Genomic DNA, 17,158 nt, shown 5'->3' on the forward strand with positions numbered 1-17,158 from the left:
CAGTGCATTCCCTTACCAACTAATGCTGAGCATTCAGAAAGGAAAGGAACACCACTGAAGACACAGTGCGTGGTGTTTGGYTCAGGACAGAGTTTTAACACAACTAGTCCCTGCAATTAAGTCTCCTTCTCCTRAACAAATCTAGCAGTGTATGTATTGTGTATGGTTATATGTGTGGAGACAGCTACAGCCTGGGGTAATCTGTCATTGTGATGACAGCTGTTGAGCRGTGTACTGACTTCAAAGATTGTTGTCTGTGTGCAAACTGGAACCAGCTACCACAGCTGACCTAGTATTACCGGTGTAAGATTTGCAAAGTCAGCCATGAAGTGCAGTAGGATTATGTGCAGGACTATGTACAAAACCAGTGTTAAGGCCATCTCCTCTTTTCCGTCAGGAATGAAGTTTTGATAGGGGGCATATTTTCCAGACAGTTTCACAGCATGTAGCTAAAACCGTGGGTTGGAACCGTGGCTAGCTACTGAAGTTTGTGTCACTGTGTAGTTCAGCTGTTTTTTCATTCTAAGAGATTTCTGCCTCTTAGATAAAGTCTTTCTTCATGACAAAATCTTGTCTTGCTCTGACCTGCTGTCTCCATGTCACTTTACTGTTGAGGTCTAGCCTCCTTTCTGCTGTCCCTGTTCTGATAAATTTCRTCACAGTCAGCCAGAGAATCAAAGAGCACTTTGCAATATGTCCAACTTCCTTACAAGCCATATGGGCGTGACTCTAACAGKGTCCTCCTCAGTCCAGGGTCTTAGATTTCTAGAAGGCTGTCCTGCCTCTCATCGATGTTGAAATCTTTAAATCCACAAGTTGAGCAGCTTGTGAATCATGAGGTCTTCCATGGCCAAGCTCTGGTAACAAATAAGAAGCAATATTGCCCAATTCCTTGGCCAGTCTTGTTTTAGCTGAAACATGAAAGTCCTTCTTCCATCCTATCATAGTAGGACTGCTGAAACAGAAGCTTGATGYGGTGAGTATGTAGCAAAAAAGAAAAAAAGTCCCCTGACTCTCAGTTTTGTCCTTTAAGGGAACTGCCAACATGTTCTCAAAAGAACTTCTTTCTTTATAATATGGATGTGATTCTTTTTTTCCAGAGTTTCCAGGTTGATGAAGGAAAACCGTGGTATACTGTTTCAGAAAGGGTCAGTAGTTTAATTSTGGGGGAAGGAAGGTGTAACAAATCATTCTTGTTTTTCTTGGCAAGGACCCAGGTGAGTTGGAAGTGAGGAGTGTGTTTTGAGTGAGCAATTCTTGTGTTGTTGATGAGCCACCAAGCTGGTCCTCAGATGCAGTAGGAAGAGACCGCTCTTCTGCACCTCCTGGTTTCCTTCCATAAGAAGTTTGGCYATTGAATTTCCAGTGAGAGGATCCCAGTTTTTCACAGAGGACAAGGAAAGGCCAGAGTTTATCTGTAATGCACTGYACTGCAAATGACTAGGAAGTGGGAGCGTGAATTTAATCCTAGGGAAGTTAAAAAGAGCTGCTTTGAAAGTCAGTGTGCTCTTTTGGGTACCTACGGATGGACATAGGATGAAGAACTTCATYTTAAAATCTTGATCTGTGCCAAGGTGTATTGTATTCTGTAGGGGCAGCTGTACAATGAGGTTCYGTGTATGTACAATGGGATCTAAGTTATTGGAAGTCTGTAATTGCTGTTCCTGGAATAAAATTTCAAGCTTCAGGAGGTGAGATGAAGAAATGGAAAAATGAAGGTGAATATCAGAATTTCCCTGACAGAGAATCGCTTAGCACTGCCAATCAGGGGAATGGCTGGCTGACTCGAGACTTGAAACTGGGCAAACATCTATCAAGCATGACACAGGGAATGAGCCAGAACTGGCAGGAAAGGAGATGAGTGGACATGGAGCGTGTCTGCATACAGCAGTTTTTTTTGGATTAAGCTGCATGTAAATGTAAAGTACAGAAGTCATTGCTCCCCATGGGACTTCCTGCCTTATAGACCTCTTTCAGAAGCAGACATTCATTCAGAAAAAGGCAGATTTCTTTCAGAATAAATATGCCTGGCCCTGGGGCTATTCAGGAAGGGTTATCTAGGGAAAAATTCCCTGAAGAGCCAAGCCTTTAAAGAAATTTCCCCTGTGTACTGCTCAGTAGGAAGAGGGCCCTAGCACTGACTTGGCTTTTTTCAGCCGGAGAGCGCTGATACCCTCTCYGTTTCCTTTTATTCATCCCAAATGAGTGGAATCATCAGAGAGGCTGAAATGGTGACATATCAGAAGTTGGTATGATTGCATTATACATTCACCAGTTAAGCAGGCCTGGTGAAAAGAGCAGTCAGTGACATCCAAATAGTTTATCAAGATACCTCCCAAACAGGGTTTAGCACCTTTGGCTAGTGTGTCAGCTCTAGTACCCTATCAAACTACAGGTATCTCAGGAAGGACAGACAGAGACAGTCTGTTCCATCTAACCTACAGTGAACAAAATGTGGCTCTACTAAAGGCAATGGAATGATACTGGTGTCAAACCAGAGTGAGCATGAGGAGAAACAGCTTCATCAGTTTTAATGGTGGCAATAAATTTATTGACTCCTACTTACTGGCTCAAGAGCCCAGGATTAGAGTTTTAACTCCCGAAAGGAACATTTTTATTTCTGCTTTTGACTCCATCCCAAACCCCAATCCCTACATATCCTGCTGCAGGATTTATTGGCTACAGTTTTTCCGAGCTTAGAGTCATCATCAAATTCCAGCAGCCTGTTCCTCAAAGTCATGCTTTGTGCAATGATTCCTTGAGAGCAGTAGTGACGGGTAGGAGCGCCTTTTATAGCAGAGCATTTCTCAGACCAGCATGCAGACCATAGGCCAGCCACACTTGTACAGCTGMAAATCTCTTAGGAACATGATGTCTTTCCTGACATTGCTGATGCTCCGTGATGAAACAGCAATGAAAGTCTGCGTCTCAGAGGAAGACTTCAGCTCTATAGCCAACACCTAGTGCTAGTCTTAGCTGGAGTCCCCACATTGAGGAAAATCTCTTTGTTCCAGGACACTTCTTGTTTTTGTCACTAGGTCACTTCTGGTGCTTATGTACTCTCCAGATTAGTTGTCCATCCACAGCAAGTAGTTCACAAACCTGAGAGATTGCCTGACCTTTATATGAGTGTGCTTTCCTGATGCTACTTCACAGACTCAGCTTGCTTCAGAGGAATCATGTGCCAGGATTTCTGAATTGGAGCAAAGGCAAAGAGATTTCTGCTCYCAAACAGGTGCCTACAGCAAATGTTTATTTGTTTCATAACAGGGCATTATTTTCTTGTATCCACCCTGGACCTCTGAGTGCCACAGTGAAAGGAAAAGCAATAAGTAGAGTGCAGTGGGATACTATTGCATTGGGAGAAATCTGGAGTCAGGGATTTGGAGCACCCAAAATTAGTTCAGTGTGAAGGGCCTTGAAAAGCAGATGCACTCCCAAGCAGGGTCAGTTCCACCACCAGGCGTGACAACATCAGAGAGGTTGTTGCTATTGGCTGCTGACTACGATTTACAATGTGTGGAGTCCACAACAGTCCTSTCTGAAAGCATCCTAGAGGGAGGAGTCACCAATCCATGTTGCCATCAATAAAAACCTTGGAATAACGTTACCTCCCATGGAGAAATATATATCCAGGTGAAAACTCAGAGACAATCCTGTCTTCTCCTATATTTCTAAATAGCAGGCTTGATTCAGCCTTCCTCTTCCAGTGATAACACAGATGGCACCATTTTTACAGATATAGGGTGGTAATGCCAGCCTGGGAGAAGGTGACATGCAGGCTTTTGCATATCCCCTTGATGCAGAACTTTAGGCTGGCAACCAGAGTGAGCAGATGGCTGGACATCAGGGCTTGGGCTGCTGAAACATCTTCCTCTGGCTAAGAGCGCTGGGAGCTGTGGCACCTAGATAGCCTGCTATCTTTGCCCTGTCATGGAAAGACTTGTCTGGCTTTGTAAAAAGGACGGGTGGCTATTTCTGCTCCTTCACATTGCGGTGAGAGTATGGGTCCTGCTGTCACTAAGCATGGACCTGAGCCTGTTACGAGRGTTCTGGGCCCTGTGAGCATGGCTGTCGTGCCACTGATCAACTTAACTGAGAGACAGGGCCTGTCTTGACCCAACAAGGGAGGCAGCAATACAACAGCAGCTCTTGTGTGTGTTGGAGAGCCAAGAAGAGGGATATTAAGGCAAGGAGCTAGGTGATTTCATTTCCTTTAGGCCCCAGGCAAATAGTATGGCATCCTGGACTAAAAGACCAAGCCATCCTGGACCACCCATTACTGTCAACCTGTATGTTCAGTGACACTTATATGCCCAGAGAACTACTGTTGCCAGAGTAGGAGGGAAGCTTGAAGAGTTCTGGGGTGGCTTGTTCTCAGTTGGTGTGCTGAGCCCCTTTACAAAGAGTGTTAGAGCCAGGCAGTCCCTCTGGAAAGTGTGACTGTTCACTCAACTCCTRCTCAGGCTTTGTGCCTAGTACACAGCTCATGGTAAGACCTGATGCATGCTGGGAAGAGTGCCGTTAGGCTAAAATGAGAGCAACGCCTATGCCAAATACTAAAAGACAAAAAAGAATGAAATCTGCTATCCCTGCAGTTTTGTAAKTATCTGCTTATTAACACCTGATAAAGCTGAAACTCTTCAAAGTTAAGTAAATTCTTGCCCAATAACTGAAATGATGGATAGATATAAACCAAATTTCCTAGCTGTAAGGGACAAACACATTAGCTCCCCTAAATAGCCTTTGAAGCAGACCCACCAGCAGCTGGACTGCCGAGGCTCTTGTGCTTCCCTGTGCAATTCAGGGGATGTCTGCGTCATGACAGAGGAGGAAGGATGAGCACTCCCATCATTGATTAGGTAACTATTTTGCTCATAAGATTATGAATTAGCAATTATCAAATTAGTGAACTAGTGAATTAAGTAAATAGAAAATTAGCAATCTAGACTGGTGTATAGAGAAGGTATTGTTCATTTCTTTTTTTTTATTATTATTATTATGCTCCTAAAAATAAAGAGTTAGTTTCACACAGTATGCTGTCCTGTGAATTTGGGAGATGGCAATGAACTGTGATAGAAAGAGATTAAAAGAGAGCCTCTTTTAATTTTCCCCTATCCTACTCCAAGGTATTTAATGTTAAGAGATTGAATTTGTAGTCTTATAAACTGTACTTCTTGAGGTTAAGATCTAGGCCAATCTCCATCAGAGTGGTGGCCTGCTGTGGGTACTAGAGTGTGTACTCTCCTAGGAWAAACTGCCCCTGGCTCAATTTCCCTGACAGGAATACCTGGATTATATTATTTTCCTGGTCATTTAGCATGAGTGCAGAGGATGTTGATCAGTAGTAGCTGTAGGCCAAGAGGAGGACAGTGCRGAGAGCAAACATCTTCCCAAAGCCCTCTCTTGGCAGAAAAGCATACTGATGTCCCACATCATTGCCAGTCGTGTTGCTGTAGCATGTACTTGCTGCCTATTTCCCAGAGACAGTGTTGAGTGGATGATGTTAAATTGCACAGAGGATTTATCCTCTAATTTTGTTACCCCATGCCTGTCACTAGCCCTGCTGTTCTTGTACGGGGTCTCTCAATGCCTGTGGGCCAGTCAACCACCTCATGTTGTTTTCATGTGAAAGAGTGGCTGAGTCACTAGTGATTTAATGTGCCTCTGACCTTCTTCACAGCTAAATCCTGGCAAGCTCAGATTGCCAGGTGAGCTGAAGTAGGGCAATCACATAGACCTAAGTCCTGAAGGGACACAACAGGGGATGGACTCACATCCAAAAAGTCAAGTAAAGTACCAGGAGTGCTGCACAGACTCTGCAGCCCCACCTGGACTCACTCATGAGTCCTGACCTGCCAGCTAGCTCTGTGCTTACAGGACAAAGATGACCTTCCAGCGAAGGGGAAGGACATATTTGGAAGAACTACTGATTTCATATTTTAAAAGAGAAATAGGGATTCTTATTGATTGAAGATTTTCACACATTCAAGTAAAATTAGATAAAAGTGAAACACTGAATTTTCAGGTATTTTTATTACTTTTAGGATTTTCACCTTTTCAGGCACTGTTTCCTGTAGAAATTTGTCTAAGCATCTTAAGTGAGTGGAAAAGCAGAGAGAGTCAGAAGTTTGAGATGAAATATTAGCGATCAATGTTATTAGGAGAACCAATCAATATATTAAAAATAAATGTATTCTCTTTTATCTAGAGGTAGCATTTTACCTGCTAAGAAATACTGTGATAGAGTATATCAATCGATGGTTTCAGATCTTGAAGTATACTAGCAAGGCATTACAAAAATATGTGAAGCGTATGGTGGCTCTCCTTTACACCACATATTGACTTAAAGCCTTTACAATATGGTGAAAAGAGAATGCGGGTAAAAGACAAAATGCAATTTTAGCTTTAAAGCATGTTCAGGAAACATGGGAGAGCACATAAAATCAAGAAACAGCCATAGGCCTTTTTTTTTGTGTGTGTGTGTGTGTGATTTTATTTTTGCTAGTACAAAAATCTTCATTATTGCCCTGGAMTGCAGAATAGGATGGTTAAGCTATGGAAATCGCTCTTTGGTAAATATTTACCAAGCATGAGTACCCARCATTGCTTATCTCTATCCCACAGGGAGCAAGACTTGAGAAATTTTGGAGAGATAACAAGAAAAAAGGTCTGTGTCTCACCTTCTGGAAACCAGRCCTTTCAAGGTCTCTGCTCTAAATCATAGGTGACTTTTACAGTTACTATTTTGGACATCTAAAGCCAAGTAATTAGTTACGACAGATGGTGCCTATTTTTCTCTTGTGATCATGCAAAAGTTTTTTCACTGCCTCAGAAATAAGCTTCAGACACACTATTTTCATTTATCTCAGTGGATCAGAATCCTCAAAATATTGTTGCTACAATTGTRATGTCATTGATTTTTAATTTGGTTGTTGATTTTCATGCAAGAGCAGACTATGAGAGTGGAATATATTAGGAAAAGGAGAGAAGCAGAAGGCCATAAAAGCAATGAATTAACATTAAAAGAGGCCAGGTGTTGGATGTGCAGAGAGTAAGTGACCAGTAACAATAAATGAAGTTGCAAGTGCCATGTTTTTGCTTGCAGTACTGAGAATTTAACAGCTGATACCCAGCAGTTGAGTCATCAGATTTCACAATATGCTGCCTTTAAATATCTCTCTTCTTTCTTTGGGGTACCTCTTAATCCCACTTTACCCAGGACAGGCGGGCTGTCAGATCTGCACAGAATAGAAGGGAGAAAGGAAAACAAAGCAAAAATGTATTACAATAATTTAAAATAYTTAAATTAGAGTTTAACATATCAACGATTCAACCTCTCCAGAAAAGCAGTCTCATTCATTTAGTTCTTTCTAAGTGGAGCTCTTCAGAAGTATTTGTCAACTGGAAGCCTGAAAAGAGGTGATACCTATGAGAGCCATTTATGTTGTTTTAAAACTTGGTTATTYATTAAAAGGTGGAGTCAGCTGAAAAGTAAAGTACAAATGTTCTGTGTACAGAAGAGAGAGGTGTGATCAGTAGTAGAGCAGGACTCATTTTCCCAGTCATGTAGCTGAGGTAAATTAATGGGAAAGGAGAAAAGWCTTAATTAACTTTTCCTTTAAAATAAATAGATTATTTTTTTCCCTGCAGGCTTTGTTCCTTTGACTCTGTTCTGCAAAATGCAATGGAAATTTTCTTTGCRATGACTTTTCTCTACCTATGCTCTGCTTTTTGAAAACTAATAGGCTTCAAGGACCATTTCCAAAAGTGACCAAAGGAACRTAAACTGCAAAAAGGGCAAATTTAGAAAGGGGTTTAAGTACCTAACAATGAAAAAAAGTGCCAGGGAAGTATAGAAAATCCTACTCTGCTCCTCCCTGCACTGCTAAGCAAGTCTTTCAAAGATCTGTCATTTTTTTGTCTGAAAACATGTCCCATGTTATTTGGGCACTTGAGAAACTTCCCATTTTCACTATATATTAGGYTAATGCAGAGACTTAGTCTGATGGAAACAAACCGAAAGTTGAAACCCACATAAATCAGAATTATTTACAAGTGAAATAGAAAACAGTGTAACAGTCCTGCACTTCAAAATGTAACTAATTATATAAGAATGTAAATTGCAAATACACATTTGCTGTCTTATATTTTGAAACAAAACTGAAATTTGAATGCAACAGCTTGTGTAGCCTACTTCTCAATACTGACTTGTAATACCTTTGAGAAACAGGTTGAAAATATGCCYACATTTAAGTAATGGGATTATGCTAATGCTAAAAGCTGGGTATTTTTCTCCATCGAGTACTTGCTAAAACTGAAGAAAATCTCTAGAGGCTCCATCTCTAGAGGCTCCATCAGCTAGCATTATAAAACAACSACTTTGCACTGAATTAGAAAAACCTCTGAAAACATATTCTGAGAATAAACAAAATCTTTAGTTTTGTTTCAAAAATGGAGCCATTCCCATGACCACAGAAGGTTTATTTGTTAAGTAGATTACACTTAAAATTTTTAAATAAAAATTTGGCTTTTTTTTCATTGAAATACTCACTCAGACACACTCTTTTGAAGATGAGCTATACTGAAACAGAGCCATYTGTGAATGTAACAGCTGAATGTTCAAAAGCAACTTAACTGATCTGCTCCTATTGGCAACCAAAAATATTGCTGTGATTCTCCAAAATAAAACCTCTCATTCACTCACCACTTGTGTTCYAGATTGCCTGGTGGTGGCCTTGAGAGCCATTCTTCAGGCACTGCTCCACATAGGACTTAGGATGATGTCCGGAGAGGAGGATGTCGCTGAGCATAGCAATGTATGCAATGGCCAGCCGTAGCGTGTCAATTTTGGAGAGGCGCTTTTCATATGGAAAAGTTGGTACATGGCACCTGAGCTCATCAAAGGCAGAGTTGATGCTGAGCATCCTCTTCCTCTCCCTGATGTTTGCAGCATGTCTTTGGACCTTGTAGGGGTGAGGTGGGAAGTGCCTGGGACGTCTCAGCGGCGGCGTGCTGGGCCCTAGCTGGGATGGGGAGCTGTCCAGTTCAGCACTCTGCTCCAGCCCCAGCTCTCCTCCAGTGACATCTAGTAGGGAGAGAGGGTCATCGGGTACCAGGGGCTGGCAAGCAAAGGAGGACCAGGGGGACAACTGGTTTGACAGGGAGGAACAGTCCAATAGGAATTTATCTAGCTGTGTTTGGAGCTGATTGTTGGGATCTGCCTGGTCCCAGAAGGGAAATTCAGAAGTGGAATCATCCTGCTCAAAGCTGTAAAAAGGTTCCTCCATCTTCTGTCCAACGAGTCTGAAGCAAGTTAATGGAAATATTTACAACTTCAGACCAACTTTATTTTCAGAAACACTAGATTCTAATTTTAGAATGTTCCTAGTAATGCCTCCCTCCTCCTTCTCACCCCTGAAGAAAAAAAAAAAGTCAGGATCAGAGAGTCTGGGTTGTGTTCTTGAGGAAGACTACTGCAAAAGTTTCCCCAATTGCAAATCCAGGGGTGTGTGTCATGATTTAAATAATTCTGGGCTCTTCACTTCTCCACTCAAAACTAATTAGCACACGTGCTTCTCTTTTTATTAGCTGYTGATAACAAAAGAATATGAATGAATGTAACATGAAAGAATGAATTTTCTGTAGAGTTTCTCCTTGAAAATTCACCAAAATAATTACTGAGTTCTTCCACAAGTTCATTCTCTCCACCTACTATTTAGTGTAGGGTTCACACAGAGACTTTGTGATTGTTGTCGTTTTTGGTAGGGAGGGGTTGGAGGAAGACAACATAATAGTCCTTTATCTTTTTGATAAAGTGTTAATAGTCACACATTCTGCTATGGCTGGACAAACAAAACCCCATTATAAAGCTGTCAGAAACATATGATTCTGCCCTCTTTGTTAGCAGAAGCCAGTTGCATCTTCTGATCTTCTGCTGGGAGAATGGTTGGGATAGAGATGTATGATGAACTGCAGTGTTAAATGGGAATACTGTGGTACCCTCTATTAAACAAGCTAACACCACTTTACTTAGTTTAAACATTTTCTGACTCACTCGTAGATAACACAGCTTGAGGGTGATGCAAATATTCAGTGCTCTGTCTCAGACCATTCTAAGCTCTGGAAAATAGAAGCAGATGGAATAACTACAGTAGGTGCAGTCCTAAAATAGCTGACAATCTTTTTGATTTAAAATCTATTGACACTGGTGGGCCATGTCTTGAGAAATGCTGGAATTCAGGAGAATAGCAGATGCCCAACATCCTTCACACACTGAACAAATGGTGTGCAGGGTGCCCACTGAACTGGAGGACTGAGCTCCATTTCCAGCTGATACTAGTTTTCTTAAATGTAGTCAATATCATCTGTGCTGACACTTTCTCACTGTATTAATCCATACTCCTAAAACATCATACTCTATTCAGATATCTGGAAGAAGAAAGAAGGACCATASAGTCAGCAAGGGGCTTCTCCACCATCTCACAGCAGGCTGACAAGATAACTTTCCCTGTTATAATTATGCATGCTTGAAGAAAATTAATCAGAGATGTTGATGAACAGCTAAGCAAGGATGAGAATCCTGATAATGGTTAGAATTCTCTGTCATGCCCTACAAAGAGGTATTATTATTATGATTTAATATTCTCTGTATTGGATAAGTTGGACTTTTACTCCAAAGTCAATTAGTCTGAAATGCTCGGAGAAATTTAGGTGCCTTATTCCCATTGATTTGGTAGTGTCAAAGATCTGGGCCATAGACTATTATAGGAAACTTATGCTGCAGATACAAGTACTTAAAATATCGTAATTGTTTGCAAGGACAGCTATCTCGTCATTGCATTGAGATGAGAAAGCTGCATTTGCCTCTCATGGCTTTTCTACATCATCTTTATGGTTATTGGATCTAATTCAAAATGTCTGGATTTTTTTTAAGAGCCCAAATTCAGGAGAACATTTAAGAAAATTCTTAATATAAGAGTGTGCTTCAGTCTCTTTGATTTCACTRGTACTTAAGCTAATGTTTAAATTCATTCAGAAAATGTTTTAAGTGGTATTTTAAGGAATTCAGTCAATGGAATAGAGAAATATTTTAGGTTAGGAAAAGCCAAAATGTTTTCTCTGAGGTAGGGCACTGAGAACTTTTATCAAAGCACTTTGCTTAGTGATAATGCTTAACTTTATGCACAGATTTGTGTCCTGTTGCTGAATGGAGGCTCAGGAGATACCTACTGTGAAGTCTTTGAGCCACAGAAAACTACCTGATTGGGACAGCAGAAAGCACAAATCTCTATAGCTTCAGAAAAAGAGTCAGAAACCAGAAAATTGCTCACATTCTCAATGAATCCAAAAGCCAGGTCCTAGCTTAGGATACAATCAGTAGTGCGATAGCATTGTTCTGTGTATAGAGGGATTTATTTTAAGAGTGGGCCTAGGCTGTTAATGACTCATTTTACTAATCTGGGTTTTCCAATACTTCATTTTATGTTAATTCTGCCTGCTCYGGGCAGATTAGAAGAACAGAAAACAGACTGTAAGAGCCTGCACTTTGCAAAGTGTAGAGGTCTCAAAGTTCCAAGTATAAAACATCAGGGTCCACTTGTCCTTCTCCCCCTGCAAGCAAATTGAACAATGAACCCGTTATCTGGAAATCTACTTGACAAAAGGAAATGCAAAGTGTGAATATCTGGTAGGCCTAATCATGGCTTAATGGTAAGTGTGGATCTTTCTTTCTCTCCTCTACTCTGAGGGTTTAGTTAGGGCACAAATTTTGTATTAGTTTTGGAAAAAAAATAAATAATTTGCCATGGTACCAACATATCCCGACAGTATAATATTGTTATTAYGAAATTCCATTGTAATAGACAGTCTCCACTTTAGAGGAATCCCAACCTAAATAGGCAAAGTGTCATATGACAGGAAGGGACTTATGTGGAGTGAAAGGAATGGTCACTGTCATAGGTAGCAGAGCTGAGACTAGAACCTGGGCCAGTTAATGCAGGGTTCATTCTGCAAATGTTTCCTTTAAGCCATATCACTGTATTTCTCAGGGTCATGTATAAGCAAGCCCTCAAAAGAAACAACTTACTACAGTTCCCATACTTGGCAGTGGGGTTTCATGATTGCCCAGCAATCTCTTCTATACTCTTCAGAGTCTTTGGCGTTTTGGATGGACAGTGGAAACACTTTCTAATCTCAGCTCCCCACCTCTGCATGCTGCACCATTTCAACCCAAAACATTTCTGCAGCACTGCTTCTTTATTGTTGGCCTCCCACGGGCCCCTTATGGTTCCCAGGATTCAGCCATTTGAATATTTCTCTGGCTCYCTGGTCCCTGTTTAACTGAGCACTGAGTCGCATTTGGCCACCTGAGGCATAAATTCACTTWAAAGTTTTTGAGAAACAGCAGGTCTTCCTCTGACCAGGGCTTTGGAGAAGATAGTTCTTATCCACTGGSAGCAATGGGCAGAGGCAAGGAGGCTCAGCAAATACCAGGGGTAGTTTTATATGCTGGGTTCCTCTTTCTCAGCAGATGCTTCTTCAGTGCTTAATRTTCCCTTCCAGATCCATCACTGCTAATAGAGTTGCCTGGGGATATGTCTGGYTCCACAGATGGAGAGCAGATGCTCCAGCAAGCCTTCTTTTAGTGTGTTCAAGGGAATTTGGCTCTCTTAGTGAGACTCTGGACAAGGCAGGAGGGGGGAAGGAGAAGAAAGAGAGAGAAAAAAGGAAAAGATCTCCCCTGAGACAAGCCAGCTCTGAAAGAGGTCAGATCTCAGAGGAGAAGATAATGTTCCCATCCTTCATACAAGCAAACTCTTACAGGTTTAGACCTATTGCACTCCCTACTCTGGGGCAGCTGCTGAAGGGAACAGCAGAAATATTTCTGCCACTGGGTTCATCAGAAGTAGAGATAATGTACAATTGATTAGGTGAATTTTGCACATCTGGGAGATGTGGATGAAGGATTCTCAAACAGTGGACAAGGTAGCACTAGTACTGTGCACTCAACTAGAGCACTGTTGAGTATGACATTTTGGTAAAATTTTGAGGTCCACTTAACAACCATTTCCCCACAACCACCACCCAGCAGCTCTTCAGGCCTCGTAGGGTCTGGAAATAACATTTGGCTATTGGTCATTTTTAATCAATAGGGTGTAATGAAAAGAAGTTTTTAARTAAGATACTTTGTTCTGTATCTATGTGTTTGTTAGCCAATGAAGCCATGGGCATTTGGTTTTCAAGGCTGTAAGAAGGTCTAGGTATCTATGACTCCCCGTATAATTTTCCCTATTCACGCAGGGAGGTCTTTTCCTCAGTCCTGTCTGCTGTCTCTCTTATCCGAACAAATCCACCCATGGTAAACACTGAGATTTTGCCACTCTTATGGAATTTCCAATATAAATCCATTTTCAAGGAATATTTGCACTGGAGTTGATATTTTCTCCACAATGTCTTAGCAGTTGAAAGCTGATCTTTGTACCTGTATATAGAAGAAAATAGTGTTTCCTTGAGGTTAATTTGGAGGTTGATTTCTCTCTCTTTCTCTCCTTGTCCCATTGGCTATATTTCAGATTCAGCTGGGGGAGCCTTTCCAGTGACATTTTTAGTGGAACCTACATAACCTAGTTTTGGCAAAATTGCATTTCTTTTGCTGGGAATGTATTTTGAGCCTGTTTCCATCATCTTAAATTGCATAGTAAATGGAGTCAGTCCTTTAGTCTGGATAAAGAACAGATAAAGAAAAGATCAGATACTTTCAAGTTAGATGACTTCAAAGTACCACAAGTCCATCACGAAACTGCTGCTAATCCAGAGTTAAGCCATGTAGCTCTGCAGCCATGTTCATCAGCAAATCTGGGTCCTAGGTGAACAGAAAAGACTAGATGCAAGATACTGAAAGAAGATTGCTTTATCTAGGAGGGACATTGCAGCTCTTGGTTACTTGGCTCAGCAAAATTTAGTAATAGCACTGCCAAACTACAGCTACACAGAGGGATGTCCGGGAACTGAACTGGCCTGCTAATAGAGTGGTTGAGCTCCCTGTAGCTAAGTGGTAGACAGCCTAGCTCGTATACATTTTTTCCATCTATGTGCCACATCTGGTGTGCCTGAGCTACTGGACATATAGTTTGTGAAGCACTGGGGACAAAAAAGGTGAAAGTATTATCATTTAGCACTGAAATGCTCTTCCTCTTAACCTAAAACAACAGCAAATGTAACAATATAATGAAAAGCAGAACAAAGATTTCCAGGGCAAGAGCATTTCAAAGAGATAACAGCTCTTTTCTGAGATGCTCAAATAATTTTGAAATGAAACATTCTTAGCATACTCAGGATTTTGATTTTAAGTGAGAAAGGTATCAGGACGTTTATTATTCACAAGGTAGCAACATGTCAATGTTCAGCATGGAAGGCACTGGAGAATGCTTGTTGATATGACTTTGATTTACCTTTTTATTCATATAAACTAGTAAAGAAAGTCACCGATTTTACCTTTCTGCAGGATGTTTGCAATGTTATAGAAGATTTTATTCTGTCCTCCTTAGTGGAAGGCATTTTCTGTAATAGAACCATTTATTCATGGTTTCTTATTTTTCACAGAGCTTTATACTGGAGGCTTATATATAGTTGGAGGGGGACGATCTTTGGACCGATACTGCCAAGCAGTTTGTCATCCAAGTCACTGCTTTGGAGCACTTGTCTGCTTCTTTGAATGAATGATCACATTTGAGAGATGAAGTGTACGTGGATACATGCTTAACTGAAGTGTTTATGAGAACTGCTAGTGGAAGGCTGTGTTCCTTGTRCCATGGCCTTCAGAAGGCTGTATTTCACTCTGCCTTTCTCACCCACTCAAAACATACTGCAGGAAAGTTAATATAATGCGGCATCCAGAGTTTTACAAATAGTACCCGTGAATAACCCTGTGTCTATAAGCAATGACAAGTATCTTCAGGGAGAGGAAAAAAAAATGCCATTCATATGATACCTAGTGCTGTTATCAACTGTTTTATTTGGATGCCCCAGGGTAATGGCTTTAGGCACCACTCTCCCACTCATCAGTGTCTTAAAACCCAGGTATCATTACAATGGTAAGTTCAGTCCTGACTCAGCCAGTTAGGAGCTAAGAAAAACCAGCCACTTTGTTGTTGAGGAAAAGAAACCTCAGTCCCTTTGCAAAACCACTGTAGGAAAGATGCCTTCTACAAGGTGCATGAACAATTTTTAAGAGTGGAGGATTATCCAGTCAGTCACCATTTCCCTTGGATACAAGCTATACTGCATATTTGCATTGTCTGCAATCTTGATTTAGTGAAAAAAAAAAAAATAAGAAGCTTGAAAATTCTGCATCCTGCATGTAAAGGCTAATTTCTTCATTAGCCCTTCACCTTTCCCAGGGAAGGGAGCTGATGAGGAGACATGAGTGGGCTCAGGCAAAAGGATGGGACAGAAAGAAGAGATCTGTGCTTGTGCAACCACAGTTACACCCCAGGTCATAAAACTTGTGATGTTTCACACTACAGTATAATGTTTGTGTGATTTTGGAACCTAATGCCCTCCTTATGCTCCCTAGCACAAAGCAGAGCTTGAAGTCAAGGTGGTGTGGATTGTGCCACAGCCCTGGCAGGACTGGAAACCTGCTCCCCAGCTCCTCCCCAGCTCAGCTCCTTATCACTTGCTGCATCTGCACCATGGTCCTCTGGACTAGTTAATCACACAAGCAGCACCTCATAAACCTGCCTGGAGACCTGGGGTTTGAAAACAGAGTCACTCAGGCCAATTTACAGAGTGATGTTTGTTTGATGGACGGCTGTTGCTGTTTTATGGGATGCCAGCACATGTTCRCACTATAAAACAGAAACAATAGCTTCAGAAAATCTCTGTGTGTGTGAGATACTTCAGCCATGCTCTCAGGCCAGGCAGCAGTTCTTCTTGCTTTTACCAATCACCKTAAAACAATCAGGACCTGATTCGGCAGCTTGTAGCCTTGATTTACTCCATCTAAAGCTAAGAAAGTCCCRAAGTGTGGCAGCACTATTGTTCTGTTGCTGAAGGTGCATTCATTACTGATTGGGCAGAGGATAAAAAAGGCCCTGTTAAGAAATGGAGCTTCAGGCAGTTTTGTCCTCCGAAAAAAGCATTCTGAATGCACATCCGCTGCCTTCATGACACAGCAGGAGGGCTAAGCACACACAACACCTATTTTTAATGGAGATCCATTATCATGTCATCATAATGCCACAGAATGAGGGAAAAGAGTCCTTTTTTCTGCTGATTTTGTGTGCCTGTGCATGTGTGTGTTGTAAAAATGTCTTAAATCAAAAGAGAGACTTCTGGCAACAAGATTAGATGCCAGTAACATGGTCACACCAACAAACAAGTTTGGAAGCGAAACCTATCTCCTGAATCTGTGTCAGTGACAAAGACAAGAGCAGCCAGGGCAATCAAAAGACTGAGAGGAGTCCAATGTATTACTCAAAATGTGCATCCATGCAGCTATCTCCTGACTCTCCAGTTATTGTCAAAGACACATGAACCAAGTTCTTCCGGGATGAAGTGGAAGACACTGCTGTTGCTRAGCTTTCCTCAGCTCCAGGGAAAATGCTGAAATTAAACCTTAAAAGGCAATTTTAGGACCATATGGATGGGCAATTTGTAAACTGGTGGTGACCACTGCAAGCCAGTCCTTGCACCTCCAGTACAAAAAGTCAACAGGAAGCACTACTGAGCTCTYTGCAGCCTGGTTGTGAGGACACAGCTCTGCAGATGGACTCCACRCCAGCACATGCTGCCTGAGTAGCTTGAGCAGACTGGCATCAAGGTCCCCTTTCAGGGATGCTCAGCCAATAGTGACTTCACTGCATTTTTCAATGCTTCCTCTTTTTTCTTGTCTGTAGGATATTCCTGGGTCAAAGACAGGAGCCAACAGTCTTTTTGTGAAAGACAAGTGTCTCATAGCAATATGGATAGAGTCAGAGTTTTGGGGGAGATTTGGATCAGATGAATCACACTATACCAAAAATAAGTTTCTTTTTGCCATCTCCTCTCCTTTCCTCCTTGTGTTGAATGAGTGATGACAACACTATTTTCTAGGGCAGCTCTGCAGACCTACAAGACTATAATTCCTTTACTGAATGAGAGAAAGAGGCAGTGG

General features: G+C 41.5%; 1 protein-coding gene across 1 annotated transcript; it reads right to left on the minus strand.

Moving 5' to 3' along the window:
• Positions 1-7,203: 7,203 nt before the first annotated feature.
• On the minus strand, positions 7,204-9,290 carry LOC146596162 (uncharacterized). Its single transcript, XM_085304385.1, has 2 exons — positions 8,708-9,290; positions 7,204-7,241 (listed from the first exon to the last, which is right to left on the minus strand). Exons 1-2 carry the CDS (start codon positions 9,288-9,290, stop codon positions 7,204-7,206), a joined length of 621 nt encoding a protein of 206 aa, XP_085160511.1.
• Positions 9,291-17,158: the final 7,868 nt, after the last annotated feature.

This window comes from Rhea americana, unplaced genomic scaffold, assembly GCF_003343005.1.
Source record: "Rhea americana isolate MKP2758 unplaced genomic scaffold, rheAme1 scaffold_209, whole genome shotgun sequence".
Taxonomy (NCBI): Eukaryota; Metazoa; Chordata; class Aves; order Rheiformes; family Rheidae; genus Rhea; species Rhea americana.